General features: G+C 43.1%; 1 protein-coding gene across 2 annotated transcripts in view; it reads right to left on the reverse strand.

Moving 5' to 3' along the window:
- The window catches only part of EHHADH (enoyl-CoA hydratase and 3-hydroxyacyl CoA dehydrogenase), a 101,706-nt gene that overhangs the window by 78,412 nt on the left and 9,496 nt on the right, over window positions 1-13,798 (reverse strand). The window contains exon 1 of one of the 2 annotated variants that reach the window (XM_002758137.6): window positions 237-334. The exons of the other annotated variant lie outside the window; for it this stretch is intronic. Coding sequence (XP_002758183.3) covers window positions 237-307 — 71 coding nt within the window. The 5' untranslated portion in view covers window positions 308-334. Of the gene's footprint in view, window positions 1-236; window positions 335-13,798 lie in introns of those variants that run through there. 2 annotated transcript variants of the gene reach the window in all.

The following is a 13,798-nucleotide window of genomic DNA, read 5'->3' on the forward strand; positions in this document are numbered from 1 at the left end:
AAGGAGGGAGGGAGGCGGGGAGGAAAGGAGGGAAGTAAGGAGAGAGAGAAAGAAAGGAGAGAGGGAGGGAGGGAAGGAAGGAAGGAGGGAAAGCAGGCAGGCTCCTGGCATATACCAGTTGCTCAACTGTCAGTGTCTTTCTCCGTTTAAACCAGCCGGGGACAGTCAAAGCCTCCAGAGCCGCGGGCGGATAAGGCCCCCACGGTCCCAGGGCTGGAGGCGACGGAGCCGGTTACCTGATCACGTTGACCGGCGGGTTTCGGAAGCGGATCAGCGCCAAGGCGTTGTGCCGCGTATACTCGGCCATGTTTCCTCTGTCACCGAGGGTACCTCTGCCTCTCGCCTTCAGGCGAAGCCACTTTTCCGGGCGCGCCAGCAGCCCCGAGGGGAGGGACGCGGGCTTAGCCAATGCGAGCCGGGGCACCGCCTCCTGCCGCGCCTCTTCCCACCCAGGTCCTCCTCTCCCGAGACTCCACCCCGCGCTCCACAGACGCTTGTGCTTTCTCTTTGTTGACTCCCACGCTGCTCCTGCTACAAAGTACCGCAAGGAGAATGATGGAAAACAGGTGTCACTGCCGGCAAGTCGAAGTTTGCAATCCCTGGCCCACAGGAGCCGGCTACTGAGGACAAGTTCTGAGTTCACTGAGTCGGGCAAGCTGTCCGCATCGCAGTATTCATCTTCATGATCCTTCTGAACAGGGACAGATACCTGGGGCCCTGACAGTTATGTGATACTGATACTCATCGGAACACATAAAATACCCATTGTTTATTTCACCTAAATGAGTAGGGTACTGATGAAACAGACTTCGCAAAAATTCTAACAGTGAGAAAATTATGACAGTGGGAGAGATCTGATTTAACCAACCCCTATCTTGCCTTTAGCTACCCTTAATTATTCCTGAGCTTGGGCTAAGTTAACTTTGGGAGACACTTAGTTTATAGTTTAAATGATAATGGCCCTTTCCCAAAACTCAACTGCCTTTGTAAAGCTAAATGAGAGACCACCAGGCTAGGAGGATAGCAGAGCCTGACTTCTGTTTGTTAAGGTGTAGACATAGACCATTGCCAGCCATTATTCCGGAGGCCACCAGATAGACAACTTCCCCATTTACTCCTGCAGATAACATTACTATTGTAGAACCTAAGTTTGGCCCTTTGAGATATCGTTTCAGATTTTTTGCATGCCTGACACTGATGGCTCCTCCTGGACCAGTCAACTGCTCCTGTGGCCCTGCCCACACACAAGTCAGTACAAGAGGCAGCTTCCTTTGACCCCCTAGGAGTTCGTCTCCAACCCAGCCAGTCAGCACTTCCCATAACCTAGCTCCTGCCCACCAAACTGCCTTTGAAAAACCCCTAAGCTACTAGCCTTGGATGAGACTGATTTGAGTAATAACTCCATCTCCCACATGGCCTGGCCAGCCTCACATCAATTAAACTCTTTCTTCACTGCAATGCCGAGGTCTCCTCGAATTGATTTTATTTGTGAAGCAGGCAGGAAGAACCTATCCAGTGATCACACTAACATCAACCAAATACTTACATAATGTCGTGTACTGGAGAAGGGTCTGGACTGCAAGTTGGCCAGGTTTTTGACATTTTGAACAAAGAACTGGATGGAACACACAAACAAAGCCAGGAAAGAACAAAGCAACAGAAGCAGAGATTTACTGAAAATGAAAAGACACTTTACAGGGTGGGAGTGGGCCTGAGAAAGGGGCTCAAGGGCCCTTGTTACAGAATTTTCTGGGGTTTCAATACCCTCTAGGGGTTTCCCATTGGTTACTGGGTGTATGCCCTACGTAAATGAAGAGGATGAAGTAAAATTACAAAGTCATTTACTCAGTGTACATCCTATGTGAGTGAAGAGGATATTTCCTGTCATAGCTGAAGTGTTTCCATTTGATTTAGTTCTAAGAAGTTCCTTAGGTTCCCTGGTTCCAAGCCCTGTTCTCCTTTCTCAACCTCACTTTTATTTGTCTTACAATAACACACAACTAGTGAAACTGTTACTGGTGGAGGGTGTCCAGGTTCTCGCCATTTTGACCAAAATCCCCTACAATTTTGGAACACATATTAATATCATTCACTAAAATATAAGCTGAAGATGATTACATATTATTTTTTATTTTGATAATGCTTCCCATGTAACTAAACATGTCAAATAATCCTGTTTACCCCTTTTTTGGATAGTTCACGAGCCTGCTGTAGCATCTCAAAGTTAGAGGTCAGAAAAGACAATTTTTGAGGCTGAAATTTGATTTTAGCAAGCCTGTTAAATGTTTATAAAAATTTACATTCTCATGCCTTTTTATAATCTTTTACCATTCATTCAGCCAGTTTGCACAGAAAGGGGCCAGAAGTCCAACTGGTAAGAAATTCTTATCCGATTGCTGGTATATCAGGTTTCTGAGTTCTCTCTCTGTGAGCAGCCCTAGTGACCCTGCTCAACTGTATGCAAATAAACACATTGCCATGAATTAAGAATATTCACAAATAATTTCTAAAATTTGAAGAAATTAGGCAGAGAGAGAGAGAGAGAGAGAGAAGAAATATGACTCAAATTCTATTTACAAAAGTATACTCGACACACTTAAAGTATCAGGAAGTCTCATATCCAAAAGGTTATTTTAAGGTTAAAAAGCTGGTGTGCTCCATCAATTCCTGCGGGCTCCACAAAGGTAGCCTAGGAATTCCAGATAAATGGAACAAATGATGTCTTGGTAGAAATGCATAGAAAATAAAATAATTATTCACAGAACCAAATAAAAGCCTTCCACTAGAAACTGAAAACAAAAACAAAAACAAAAAAAACATGGTTTTATATATATATGCAACCACAAGGAAAGCCCAGAGGAGAATAAACAGCAAACAAATGAAAATTAGAAGCAAAAACAAATAAACAGGAAACCAAATCTAGATTTTTCCTACTCAATCAACCCTGGAGGCTACAGTGTTACTTAGGGCCCCCAAAACCCCACATAATGAATATTTTATTCCTGATACACAATTCAATATCCTTAAGTCCACCAATATCACCATACATCCTGTATAATCAAGAAATTCACTCTAGGCACATGACTAATAATTACTCCAGTGCCAGCACTATCCACGCAAAACAGTAAACAGTGTGAGGCAATGCAAGCATGTATGTGAAATTTAGCTCCACACTAAATCCAGCTTCATGCTTAAGTATATTAAAAAACATACTTGGCTGGGCATGGTGGCTCACGCCTATAATCCTAGCACTTTGGGAGGCCGAGACGGGTGGATCACAAGGTCAAGAGATTGAGACCATACTGGTCAACATGGTGAAACCTCATCTCTACTAAAAATACAGAAAAAATTAGCTGGGCGTGGTGGCACATGCCTGTAGTCCCAGCTACTTGGGAGGTTGAGGCAGAAGTTTCGCTTGAACCCAGGAGGTGGAGGTTGCAGTGAGCCGAGATCACGCCATTGCACTCCAGCCTGGGTAACAAGAGCAAAACTCCATCTCAAAAAAAAAAAAAAAATTCTTATTTTACTTTAATCAAGACTAAGCACTCTAACTATGAAATGTTAATTAGCCAAATTTCTCCAATTTTCTATCAGGTTTTAAGGAACATTTTATTATCTAAACTTTTTTTTTCACATCTTTCTCTCACATTTATGATTCCTTACTACATTGTTTCATAAATAACCTTTTCAATCTGTAATTTGAACTAACCTTCAGATAACTTCTAAATTAGACAAAATTATTCTTTTTCTCATTAACAACACAACTTTCTCAGGCACATTTTGTATACAGAATTTTGTGTTAACTAGAATTCTTATCCTTAGTAACCTAAAAGTTTAGTGATTACACAATTTTAGAAACATATTTCCCATATCACAAACCTTTCTTAATTTGAAATGACTCAGATATTCAATGAACCAAAATAATTTTAAGATTATAATTTACATTAAAAGTTTCCCTAAAACATTTATCCCTTTCACTGTACTCAATTCTTGCACTTTTTTTTGAGATGGAGTCTTGCTCTGCTGCACAGGCTGGAGTGCAGTGGTATGAACTCGGCTCACTGCTACCTCCACCTCCCAGGTTCAAGCAATTCTCCTGCCTCAGCCTCCCAAGTATTGTGCCTGGCTAATTTTTGTATCTAGTAGAGACAGGGTTTTACCATGGCTCAAACTCGTGACCTCAAGTGCTCTGCCTGACTAAGCATCCCAAAGTGCTGGGATTGCAGGTGTGAGCCACTGTGCCTGGCCAATTCTTTCACTTTTTAAACAGTTTATCTAGATTATCTCTGTAAACTCAGATATTAGACATCATTTCAAGTTAGTTATTTCCTTGTTAACTATGTTTTTAATAGCCAGTGAACATCAGGTGCTCACCTAAAGCTAAGTAAGAGACTCAAAGTTAAATACATTGGTATTTTTACCAATAACTCAGATAATTTAGCTAACAACATTACGTTACTCTCATTTGTCAAAAAAAGATATGCAAATCAAGATCATTTTGTTTTGCCTGGGTTTATAGTATAACCTTCTATGCCAAACACTGACATCTCAGAGCATCTAGCAAAGACAAACATAAAATCCAGACCAAAATGTATGCTGTCAATTCTGAAGACATACCTATTTTTATCAATAATTTTAAAACCAACTTGTTCAGTAAGTTATACTTAAGTCACATGAATTTGAAAATTGCTTAGATTTATTTGCCTAATACGTGAATGCTCTTTTACTCATAAATCAATTTGGTAGACACAACATATAACAATAAGTATAATGCAGTATGTTGGCAGAGAAAAGAAAAAAGAAAAAGCAATAAACTGTACATACAAATAAACACATCTAGACATGTATACACGCAGACACACACAAAGATCCAACAGCTTGGAACCCTAGCCATGAGATAGCAATACAAGCTTCCCAGTTTTGTCTGCCAAAATAGGTAACACAATGAAGGCTGTCAACCAAAATTTCAGGTAAAGCAGTTTTCACGGCAGTTTAATGTTTAAAGGCCAAACCTCCCCAGATTCCAAAGAACACTGGGGCCAAATAGCACCAAAAATGAACATCACATACTAACCAGGCCTGATCCTGCTTAGAACAGAAGCCCAAAAGCCTGGATACATGCAACTCCATTTCACTTTTTCGTTCAACAGCAAACTCCAGATTACAAACAATATTGGGGCCAAACAGTATTGCAACTGCCAGAGGAAATCTAAGCAGGGCTTAGTAGTAGACCTCAGAACCTCTGCCCAGGGTGTTCCCTTTGGAGAGGTTGCAGTTCCGAGGATCCCCCGGGGCATCCCCTTTGGGGTTCAATCTTAGAGCATCAGACATCTCTGATCGTAGGTGGGCTTCCCATGCTTTCCTTCCAGAGGCAATGGCCTACTCTGAGCTTTCCTTTGGTTCCTGGGCATAATCCCTGACTTTTAGCATCCTTATAATTTGATAAGTCTGTGCTTTCCCATGCTTCCCATTCCACTGCAATGATGGGAACTGGAGGCTGGGCGAGTTTTTCTTGCTCTTAGCCAAGTAGGGTAAGGGAAGAATTTAGCATAAGAAAAGAAGGTTTCTTTGGGAGGCCGAGGCAGGTGGATCACAAGGTCAAGAGATTGAGACCATCCTGGTCAACATGGTGAAACCCCGTCTCTACTAAAAACACAAAAATTAGCTGGGCATGGTGGTGCGCACCTGTAGTCCCAGCTACTCGGGAGGCTGAGGCAGGAGAATTGCTTGAATCCAGGAGGCGGAGGTTGCAGTGAGCCGAGATCGCACCATTGCACTCCAGCCTGGGCAACAAAAGTGAAACTCCGTCTCAAAAAAAAAAAGAAAGAAAGAAAGAAAAGAAAAGAAGGTTTAAGTCACCTGAAACACCCTGAGCTGCATCACACATAGTTAGCTATAAAGTGAATTATTTGTAATAGTCTTTTAAGAATGGTCCCTGTATTAAAACAAGATTTTCCTAAGGTATTGATTTGCTCTTAATGAAATTAGAAAACATTTTACTTTAAATTTTATAACGTATTTCTTTTATTCTTTTATTTTTTAATTTTTATTTTTTTGGAGACAGAATCTCACTCTGCTGAGTGCAGTGGCACAATCTTGGCTCACTGCAGCTTCCGCCTCCCAGGTTCAAGCAATTCTCCTGCCTCAGCTTCCCAAAGTACTAGGATTACAGGCATGAGCCACTGGGCCCAGCCTATTTATAATTTTTATTTATTTATTTATTTATTTATTTTGAGATGGAGTCTCATTCTTGTCGCCCAGGCTGGAGTGCAGTGGCATGACCTCGGCTCACTGCAACCTCCACCTCCCAGGTTCAAGCGATTCTCCTGCCTCAGTCTCCTAAGTAGCTGGGATTGCAGGCATGCATCACCATTCCTGGTTAATTTTTATATTTTTAGTAGAGGCAGAGTTTTACTATGTTGGTCGGGTTGGTCTTAAACTCCTGGCCTCAAGTGATCCCCCTGCATCAGCCTCCTGAAGTGCTGGGATTACAGGCGTGAGCCACCATGCCTGGCCTAACCTATTTCTTTTAAAAACTCAGAATCATATCTCAAAAGTTCAACTTTGCCATGTCTGGCGGCTCTTAGCTTTTTCTCAGTTTGAGAAAGCCTGAGATGATCTTTTCTTCAGCTTTTTTGCCAGCTTCTCTAAGTTTCTTTTCTTTCCTCTAATTCTAACTATTATGGCCTGATGCTAAAATGTCTTGTCTTGAAAGTCTAAAAAAGCAATGTTTTCCTGTAGCATAACTTGATTCTGTGCTTTTGGCTTTTCCTGATATGCAAAAATTTTCAATGTAATCAGAAAACTTCTCGTACTATTCCCTGGAGTCACGTATTCCCCTGCTATCCTCATAACCTTGAACACACTCTTCTTGTGTCTGATTGAATTCAAACCCTTTTATCAAGTTTGACTTCCAGGTTATCTAAGTGGGCTTCCCATAAGGAGGAGCAGTCAGCTGGGTGTTGTGGCTCACGCCTGTAATCCCAGCACTTTGGGAGGCTGAGGTGGGCGGATCATGAGGTCAAGAGATCAAGACCATCCTGGCCAACATGGTGAAACCCCATCTCTACTAAAAATACAAAAAAAAATTAGCTGGGTGTGGTGGTGGGCGCCTGTATTCCCAGCTACTCGGGAGGCTGAAGCAGTTGCATTGCTTGAACCCAGGAAGCAGAGGTTGCAGTAAGCTGATATCGCGCCACTGCCCTCCAGCCTGGTGACAGAGTAAGAGTCCATCTCAAAAAAAAAAAAAAGAAAAAAGAAGTAGAAGCAGTCACACTGCAGAAGGTTCTTCTTTATCTTTTTGGTAACTGGATAAGAAATAAGATTGTATTATCCCCATGCTGTCATGCTGTCTTTATTAGGCTTTTGATTGCTAAACACACACACACACACACACACACACACACACCCCTGAGATTTAAAAGGGGTTTGTTTAAATGTTTACATTCATCTAATTTTTAGCATTGCCTTTGAGGTCTTTTAATTATCACTGTTGGTAAAATGTATGACTTATTTTACAATAACCTGTAATTCTGTTTTGATCAAATATTTTGAGCTTGTTTACATCTTAAACAAATGTCCTCAAAATCAAAATCCTAAATTAAGTCTCTTAGTCTTATTACTGGGGCTTATTGAGGCTACAAAAACCGACCACTGCAAGGTTGTACAATCTTTCTACAGCTTCTAGTCAGACCATGAACTGCACTATCACCACCTCAAGCCTGATAATTCCATATACTGGAAGAAAAACCAGTTAAAGGACTCCTTCTTGTCCCCTTAAAAGGGTTCTCATCAGGTGCTATTAACTGATCGTTGTGCTGTTAAAATTACAGGGGTTTGGCTTCTAGGTACACACATCTCATCTGAGGAAGACACTGAGTCTTTTCAGTATCTGACACCAAACCTAAGTTAACCAAAGCCTTGTCTTTAGACCTAGGCAAAAGCAGCAAAGTAAGCTGCTTGTTTTTTTTTTTTTTTTTTTCTTTTTTTTTGAGACCAAGTCTCACTCTGCCGCACAGGCTGGAGTGTAATGGCTCACTCAGTCTCGGCTCACTGCAACCTCCACCTCCCAGGTTCAAGCAATTCTGTTGCCTCAGCCTCCCAAGTAGCTGAGATTACAGATGCCTGCCACCACACCCAGCTGATTTTTGCATGGGTTTTGCCATGTTGGCCAGGCTGGTCTCAAATTCCCAACCTCAGGTGATCTGCTGACCTCAGCCTCACAAAGTGCTGAGATTACAGGCGTGAGCCATCGCTGGTCAGGAAGTCGAGACCAGCCTGGCTAACATGGTGAAACCCCGTCTCTACTAAAAATACAAAAATTAGCCGGGCGTGGTGGTGGGCGCCGGTAATCCCAGCTACTCAGAAGAATTGCTTGAACTTGGGAGGTGGAGGTTGCAGTGAGCTGACACTGCACCACTGCACTCCAGCCTGGGTGACAGAGAGAGACTCATCTCAAAACAACAAAACAAAACAAAAACTTGGAAAGAAGGATTCCCTGAAGATAAATTTTAACCAAAACAGAAGGGCCCCTATCAGGTGTTAAGCACCCCAGCTGCTGTTAAATTTCAGAGAGTCACTAGCGGGGTCCACTTGTCCAGGATTAAACCTGTGTTTATTTATTTATTTAGATACGGGGTCTCACTATGTTGCCCAGGCTGGAGTGCAGTGTCTCTTCACAGGCACAATCCCACTACTGATCTGCATGGGAGTTTTGACCTGCTCCGTTTCCGACCTGGGCCGCTTCACCCCTCCTTAGGCAACCTGGTGGTCCCCCACTCCCAGGAGGTCACCATATTGATGCCTAACTTAGTGCAGACACCCAATGGGCATAGCACATTACAGCCCAGAACTCCTGGGCTTAAGCGATCCTCCCACCTCAGCCTCCCGAGTAGCTGGGACTAGAGGCATGCGCCACCACGCCTGGCTAACCCTCCTTCTTATGAGGCCCTGCATGCACCTGAGAAAGACACCGTGACCTGCACTTGTGAACCCCTAAATCACCTAAAGCTGCTGTTTTGCAAATAAACACAAAAGTAACAGCCTTAGTCCCTCCTACAGGTACTCGGCCTTCTTAACAACTCCCATCCCATACAGGTTTGCACCCCCAAAGGTAATCTATGGCTATGTGGTCATCCATTCAGCCTATAAATAACTTGTGTCTCATTTGGGATCATGAAATACATGGTTACCAGAATATTGATGTTTGCTTCATGGATTGATGTACAATGGGACAAGCAAAGCCCTCTAATATGCAATTGTATAACATCACTCACCTGAGCGCTAAGCGAGCAACTGGCCTTACATTGATTAGAGATGGTCTCTCTTTGGCTTGTTGGCCCCATGGGGCAAGTTTTCATTAAAAGCGCCCTCCCAAGTCTCACTTGGTTTTTGCCCTTCCTAGGACCTTCGATGGCTATCTTGTTATTACTAATCTTTGGCCTTTGCTTGTTTAACGTCTTGGGGAAATTTGGGTCTTCTAGATTATAACAATTCCATATAAAGATGATGCTGACACAAGGCTTCTAACCCATCCTATCTTCTGAGTCAGGAAATAAAGACATTCTGCCTTTAGGCCCCTTAGATCAGACATCCCGAGATTTTTACTCCTCCTTTACTAGGCAGGGCTATGCTCATAAAGTCAGCAGGAAGAAGCTGCAGAAGAATGATCTTCGTCCTTCATCTCTCCTTAAGATTAAAGGTTCTCTGATAAGTAAAGGGAGGATTATACTAGGGAAATAGAAGCATGGGGAAACCAGGTGACACCATTTTAAAATCAACTCCACCTTAAAACTTGCAAGGCACATCCTTGCCAGTCATAAACAGCTTAATAATGCCTGCAAAGACTAGTTCCCAAAACAGTGGGTCACATGACCCCACTGAGAAGAGACAGTAAATAACAATGCTCTGCTTATGGAGCAGCCACTCTTCTATTCCTTTACTTTTTTTTTTTTTTTTTTGAGACAGAGTCTCACTCTGTCACCAGGATGGAGTGCAGTGGCGTGATCTCTGGTCACTGCAAACTCCACCTCCCAGGTTCAACCGATTCTGCTGCCTCAGCCTCCTGAGTAGCTGAGACTACAGGCACGTGCCACCATGCCCAGCTAATTTTTGTATTTTTATTAGAGATGGGGTTTCACCATGTTGGCCAAGATGGTCTCAATCTTTTGACCTCATGATCCACTCAACTCGGCCTCCTGAAGTATTCCTTTTTAATAAACTTGTTTTCACTTTACTCTGTCAGCTTGCTCCTTTTTTAAAATTTTTATTTATTTACTTATTTAAGACAGAATCTCCCTCTGTTGCCCAGGCTGGAGTGCAGTGGCTCCATCTTGGCTCACTGCAACCTCCACCTCCTGGGTTCAAGCAATTCTCCTGCCTCAGCCTCCCCAGTAGCTGGGGTTACAGACATGTGCCACTATGCCCGGCTAATTTTGTATTTTTAGTAGAGATGAGTTTTCACCATGTTGGCCAGGCTAGTCTTAAACTCCTGACCTCAGATGATTCACCCTCCTTGGCTTCCTCGCTGGGATTACAGGCATGAGCCACTGCACCCAGCCTGTCAGCCTGCTTTTGAATTCTTTCTTGCATGAAGTCAAGAACCTACCTGGCCTCCTGAGCTGAGCCTAAATTTGAGGTTTGCCTGCAACACTACTAATGTAATTGGGCCACTTGAGATTTTTCAGCACCCCAACATTTTTAGTGACTGAAATAATGAGAATTCGGATCAGGCCCTTGCTTGCTTGTTCATGTTAACCACTCGCTTTTTGTCCAATACCCCCTTTTCCCCCATTGTAACTATAAATGCTGATGTACTGTGTTGAGAAACATTAAGTTTACCCTGCCCCTGTGGCTCCTCTGTGGAGGATAGCTTTTAGTTTGTAATTAGCAGTAGGTGGGTAACAGCTGCCCACTTGGTAGATTCTTGAGTTATGTGGAAATGTAGAGCACCTGTGTATTAATAAGAATCACCTGCCAAAGAGCAAATAAATGCGTGGATGAGAATCTGCTGGGAACCTTCAGCCGGGAAAGCTGTAAGCCCCACAGCCTCTCAGGCTGTTAGTCCCCAGGATAGAGCCACTCTGTTGTGCTGCCTGGGTGTCTGCCTCTCAAATACCTTCAGCACCGCCTGGGTGGGGGTCTCCCAACCGAGCTCGTTATCAGTAGTATTTTTTTTTTTTTTTATCAATTGGGAGGAGGTAACTTCGGGGTTACAAAAAGTGTTTGCTGAAGGAATGAATGCACTGATAACTACTGCAACCAGCTGCTGATGCCCAGAATTCTGGTTGTTCAAGGTGTTATGTGGGACTGAAGAAACAGACTTTTCACCTTGATTCCCTAAAACTCCCTTTCCTTTATTCTCTAGCCACATAAAAACTCCCTGCTTTTTTAAAAATACAAATACTTATCATATACTAGTTTCAATAAAGTGTTTTTTATAAACTCAAAAAAAAAAAACTCCCTGCTTTTTCTTTTTGTTAACATGGATTTCAGAGATCTTGCTTTCCTATCTTGTTGCTTTGGCCAAATAGAACAAATCTTTCTCTGTCTCCAAACTGCTGTTTGCGGGTGTTTGTCATGGGGTACAATTGCACATGGGGTACAAGAGCCTGAATTTGGGCTTCTAGTTGAAAAGTACTGACTTCCTTGAAGCCCTGGCAACAAGTAGCAGTGAGACTCCATTCGATTCAGCAAGGACAACTGCCTCAGTGGTCAATGCCAATGTCTCAATGACAGCCAATCATAAACAGTCCTACACACATGCTTCCAAGTGTTGGCAATCAACAACGGCCCGTCACAGCAATCAGCTTCTTACACGTGAGGTATCAATCTCTAACACCTCTGCAAATTTGCTGAGCCTTGAACTCCACCTTGTCCTAAAACTCTATGTAAGGTCAACAGCCTTTTCTGCTTGGAGAGACTGCGCATAGCCAGCACAATTCTCCCTTACTATAGTAAGCAATACATTCAGTCATCTTGCTTCAGATTTTAGTCTTTAGAAGAACAACTCTGCCAGGGTGTTCTAGAACTTTAAACATCTCCATAAAGGCCAAGTGGGCAAGGCTTCACAGCTCTCAACAGCATGAAATTCCTCCCGGAGCAAGGGGAGATAATGAGCATGGTGTGGAGCCACTTTGAGGCAGGCTCTCCTCTGGTAGGAGTCTGTCACAGGCCATTTCTCATTAATCCTCCTAGTTTCAATTGAATGCAGAACTTTCTGCCTTGTGCTCCCACCTAAGAATTTGGCTGCAAACTTCTGTGAAGATCTGTATAAATGCTTGGCAGTAGTTTAGGGCTGGTTCTTAACAGGGCAGGGACTAGGATGAGGCAAGAAAGACACCTAGTGGACAAAACTGAGGGGAACAGTAACAGGGCTGTGCAATGTTGATCCTGCCCTGCTCCTCAACAACAGAGCAACTCACCATTCCAGACATCTGTCATCTAGTTCCTCTGTTTGGTGTCATGCTGTGAGACTAGGGATACCGGTAGCTGACGCCACACTGACTGACTGTTGCTGTGAATACAAAACTGTCTAAATCCAGTTGGGCTTCTTGCTGAGTCTATGGAAGTGTGACAAACCAGTCGAGCAGGTGCTACCATGCTACTGCTTACAGACTGCTTAACCACTTGGCAGTCTCCTTATCATTGTTATGAACTGGTATGTTCTTAAATTATCTTCTCATTTAATTTATCTCGATAATTGCTACTTAACAGGATACTGGTCCTCTCAGCTAATGCACTTCCACACTATTTTCATGTTAGTGCTTCTGCTTGGTTTTTTTTTGAGACGGAGTTTCGCTCTTGTTACCCAGGCTGGAGTGCAATGGCGCGACCTCAGCTCACCGCAACCTCCGCCTCCTGGGTTCAGGCAATTCTCCTGCCTCAGCCTCCGCCACCATGCCCAGCTAATTTTTTTTTTGCATTTTTAGTAGAGACGGGGTTTCACCATGTTGACCAGGATAGTCTCGATCTCTTGACCTCGTGATCCACCCGCCTTGGCCTCCCAAAGTGCTGGGGTTACAGGCTTGAGCCACCGCGCCCGGCCGGTGCTTCTGCTTGTTAAATGCATTGGTTGGGCTTCATGGTTGTCATTATGTTGCATTATATCCCTAATTCACAAAAGCAGATCAGTTCATCAGAAGCGGTTCATTAAAGTTTAAAACAAAGATAGAAGCATAGAAACACTGTAACTTAGCATAATGCCCAAAAGGCAAATGGTGAGTTGGATTTCAATGCAAATGCTGAGCTCTTGCCTGCTAGAACATGCATCTCTTGTCACAGTAAGAACAGAAATGGCTATCTAAACGCCGCTTTCCCGGCAATGGTGATCAATTACTAGCCTTGGAACCCAGGGTGTTGCGTGTGAAATTTCATTCAATAGTGACATGAAGCCATCAAAACTGACTTCTCTGGTAAACCAATGAGGTTTTTCTGGAACAAGCAAATTAATGCTTTCCAGCCTGGGTGATTAAGGACTGTTAAGGAAGCAAGAAATAAATTTGAGTCTGTTTGTTAAAACAAATTTTACCCTGCCCTAAATGGGCATTGGGTACACTCTTCCAGAGTGAAGTTGGCTGACATTCAAGGAAAAAAGCTACTCATGTAAATGTTTGAAATGAGAGATAGGAAAAGAATAACTTCTTCACAATACCAATGTGAAAGCTGTCAATCTCAAGATGGAGTCACTCCTGTCAAACCCAAACAGAAAAGTCAGGTTAGAAAGGGAAAGCCCTCCTGCACACATGCCTATGATAAGAACTATAACAAAGACTCTTTGAAGGTCTCTTATGCACATAAG

Source organism: Callithrix jacchus, chromosome 15 (assembly GCF_049354715.1).
Source record: "Callithrix jacchus isolate 240 chromosome 15, calJac240_pri, whole genome shotgun sequence".
NCBI classification, from domain to species: domain Eukaryota; kingdom Metazoa; phylum Chordata; class Mammalia; order Primates; family Cebidae; genus Callithrix; species Callithrix jacchus.